General features: G+C 41.6%; 1 protein-coding gene and 1 pseudogene across 1 annotated transcript; both read left to right on the top strand.

Annotated features, from left to right (window-relative positions):
• The first annotated feature begins 301 nt into the window (after positions 1-301).
• On the top strand, positions 302-1,717 carry LOC105107448 (dehydration-responsive protein RD22-like). The gene is made up of 2 exons (XM_011001375.1): positions 302-1,382; positions 1,577-1,717. Exon 1 carries the CDS (start codon positions 328-330, stop codon positions 1,363-1,365), a length of 1,038 nt encoding a protein of 345 aa, XP_010999677.1. The 5' UTR covers positions 302-327; the 3' UTR covers positions 1,366-1,382; positions 1,577-1,717.
• A 331-nt stretch (positions 1,718-2,048) lies between these two features.
• Positions 2,049-2,798, top strand: LOC105107485 (dehydration-responsive protein RD22-like; annotated as a pseudogene).
• The last annotated feature ends 6 nt before the right edge of the window (positions 2,799-2,804 follow it).

Here is a 2,804-nt window from a genome sequence, read left to right on the forward strand (position 1 = left end):
CTAGCGCTATTTTCTAGGTACTGGTAGCTCCCTTGCCAGAACACAAAACATGCAAATCAAATGAATTATTTTGGAAAATTTCCATTTTCAATCTATGTTTGGCAGAAAAGCCAAGAAAAGGTGGGATCCATCGGCAGAATTGCTTGATTCTTCCCGCTTTTACTCACTTGCCTAAAGACACATTTGTAAAGGATAATTATAACATTATTGGTGCATAGAACAAGCGACGACATCACAAGTCCTTGTTTGTTTGTCCCACCAAGCAACTTGCAAGATGGCACGTACTTGTTATAGTATTTGCTCACTTCTTCATTATCTTCAAAAAAAATGTCTCTAGCCAATTCTTGTGCGCTGCTCCTCCTCTTCTTTCTTACTCTCTCCCTCTTCATTACCTGCTCCACCGCTGCTAACACCATCGGTGTAACCCACACGACAGTGGCTGTGGCTGCTGACAATGTCCCTTTACCAAAGAAAGTTGCCACCTTCCTCCCTAGCGATGTTTCTCCACCTACTGAGAAGTATTGGTACTCAAGGTTGCCCAACACTCCATTGCCAAAAGCCCTGAGATATCTTCTACAACCTGGTCATTATCCTTCAATCACCAGAGAATTCGCCAATGAAAACGTAAGTGCTGCTGTTATCCTAAGATCCTATAGAATACGTAGGTATAAAAGAGGCGACAAAAAATCCCTAAACTCTGCCCTCCCTGACTCAACGATATTCTACCAGTACGACGATCTCCGTCCAGGTAAAAAAATGAAAGTTCTTTTTACGGAGAGTGGAACCAAGGTTAGTTTCTTGCCCCGTCAAGTCGCAGAGTCTATACCATTTTCGAGTGACAAAATACCAGAGATTTTGAAGTACTTTAAACTAGAAGTCAACTCAAAAGAGGCTCAGCTTATCAGAGAAGAAATAGGAGGATGCGAGGAGCCTAACATGGAAGGAGAAGACAAATATTGTGCTACATCCCTAGAGTCATTAATTGATTTTAGTGTTGAAAGGCTTGGCCAAAATGTTCGGGTACTCTCGACCGAAGCAGGCAAGAAGCAAGAGTATACGGTTTCAGCCGCAGTGAGAATGATTGGAGATCATAAAGCAGCAGTGTGTCACAAGATGAGATATCCTTATGCAGTGCACTATTGCCATGTAATCGCAGACACAGAGGTTGACGAGGTTCCATTAGTGGGTGCTGATGGCACGAAAGTGAAAGCTGTAACGGTTTGCCACCTGAACACATCAGCTTGGAGTCCAGACCATATGGCGTTTCAAGTTCTCAAAATTAAGCCAGGACCTGCTGTTTGTCACTTTCTAGATAGTGATACTCTCGTTTGGGTGCCAAAGAAGGATAAAAAAATGACTCCATGACCATAGGTAAAAGCTTGGTATTGATCAGCAGAGGGCTTTAATAAGTTTGCTGCCTTGCTGTCGTTGCTGTTTATAATATGCATGTACTTCCGTCCCTTTCCCTGTTGTCGTTGCTGTTTAAAATATGTATGCACTTCCGTCCCTTCCCAGTTGTCGTAGCTGTTTATGTTTGTCATACACACGCGACTCCATGACCATAGGTAAAAGCTTGGTATTGATCAGCAGAGGGCTTTAATAAGTTTGCTCCCTTGCTGTCGTTGCTGTTTATAATATGCATGTACTTCCGTCCCTTTCCCTGTTGTCTTTGCTGTTTATAATATGTATGTACTTCCGCCCCTTCCCTGTTGTCGTAGATGTTTATGTTTGTCACACACACGCACCCCCTCACCCTGTTAGTGTGGAAGCCCTGGTTTTCTTAAGAAGAAGGTGATCCTGAAAAACCAGCCTTATCAGGTACTCACATTCAGAAGTACAGTTGCAATTTGGTATTATGCTTAGAAAATGTGCTCCCATTATCAATGGAAGAAACCTCGGTCAATAACTATAAAAAAAAAAAAAACAAACAAACAAACATTTATACATATATAGTAGAAAAAACATGGCAACCACAAAATATTTGATTATATTGTTTCACAGGGGACTGCCATCAACTTCATCCTGATACAAGATAACCATAAAAAAAAAACCCAGCCTCAACGATATTGTACCAGTACAACGACCTCCACCCTGGCAAAAAGATGACATTTCTTTTTACTAATAGTGGAACCGAAGTTAGTTTCTTGCCTTGTCAAGTCGCAGAGTCCATGCCATTTTCGAGTGACAAAAATACCAGAGATTTTGAAGTAGTTTCCACTACAAGTCACCTCAAAAGAAGCTCAGGTTATCAGAGATGAAATAGGAGGAGCCGATCATGGAATGAGAAGACAAATAGTGTGCAAAATCTCTTGATTCATTGATTGATTTAGTGTTGAAACACTTGGCCATAATGATCGGGTGCTATCTACTGAACCAAGCAAGATGCAAGAGTATACTGTTTCAGAAAAAAGGGAGAATGATTGGAAAACATAAAGCAATTGTGTTTCATTGGATGAGACACCCATACGCAGTGCACTAATGTCATTTACTCGAAACAAAAAGATCCATGAGGTCCCCTCGAGCATGGGTGCTGATGTCGCAAAAGTGAAAGCTGCAACAGTTTGCCCCTCAACCCATCAGCCTGGATTCCAGAGCATCTGGCGTTTGAACTTCTCTAAACTAATCCAGGACCGGTTGTTTGACATTTTTGTGGTTAATGACAGTCTTTTTCGGGTTCCAACAAAGGATCAAGAAAAGACTCCATAACCATAGATCAAAGCTTGGTATTTACAGGCAAGGGACCTTGATTAATATTTAGTTTGTAGTGATTTGTACTTCCTAACCTGTTGTAAACCCCCCCCCCC

This window comes from Populus euphratica, unplaced genomic scaffold (genome assembly GCF_000495115.2).
Source record: "Populus euphratica unplaced genomic scaffold, PopEup_1.0 scaffold161.1, whole genome shotgun sequence".
NCBI lineage: Eukaryota > Viridiplantae > Streptophyta > Magnoliopsida > Malpighiales > Salicaceae > Populus > Populus euphratica.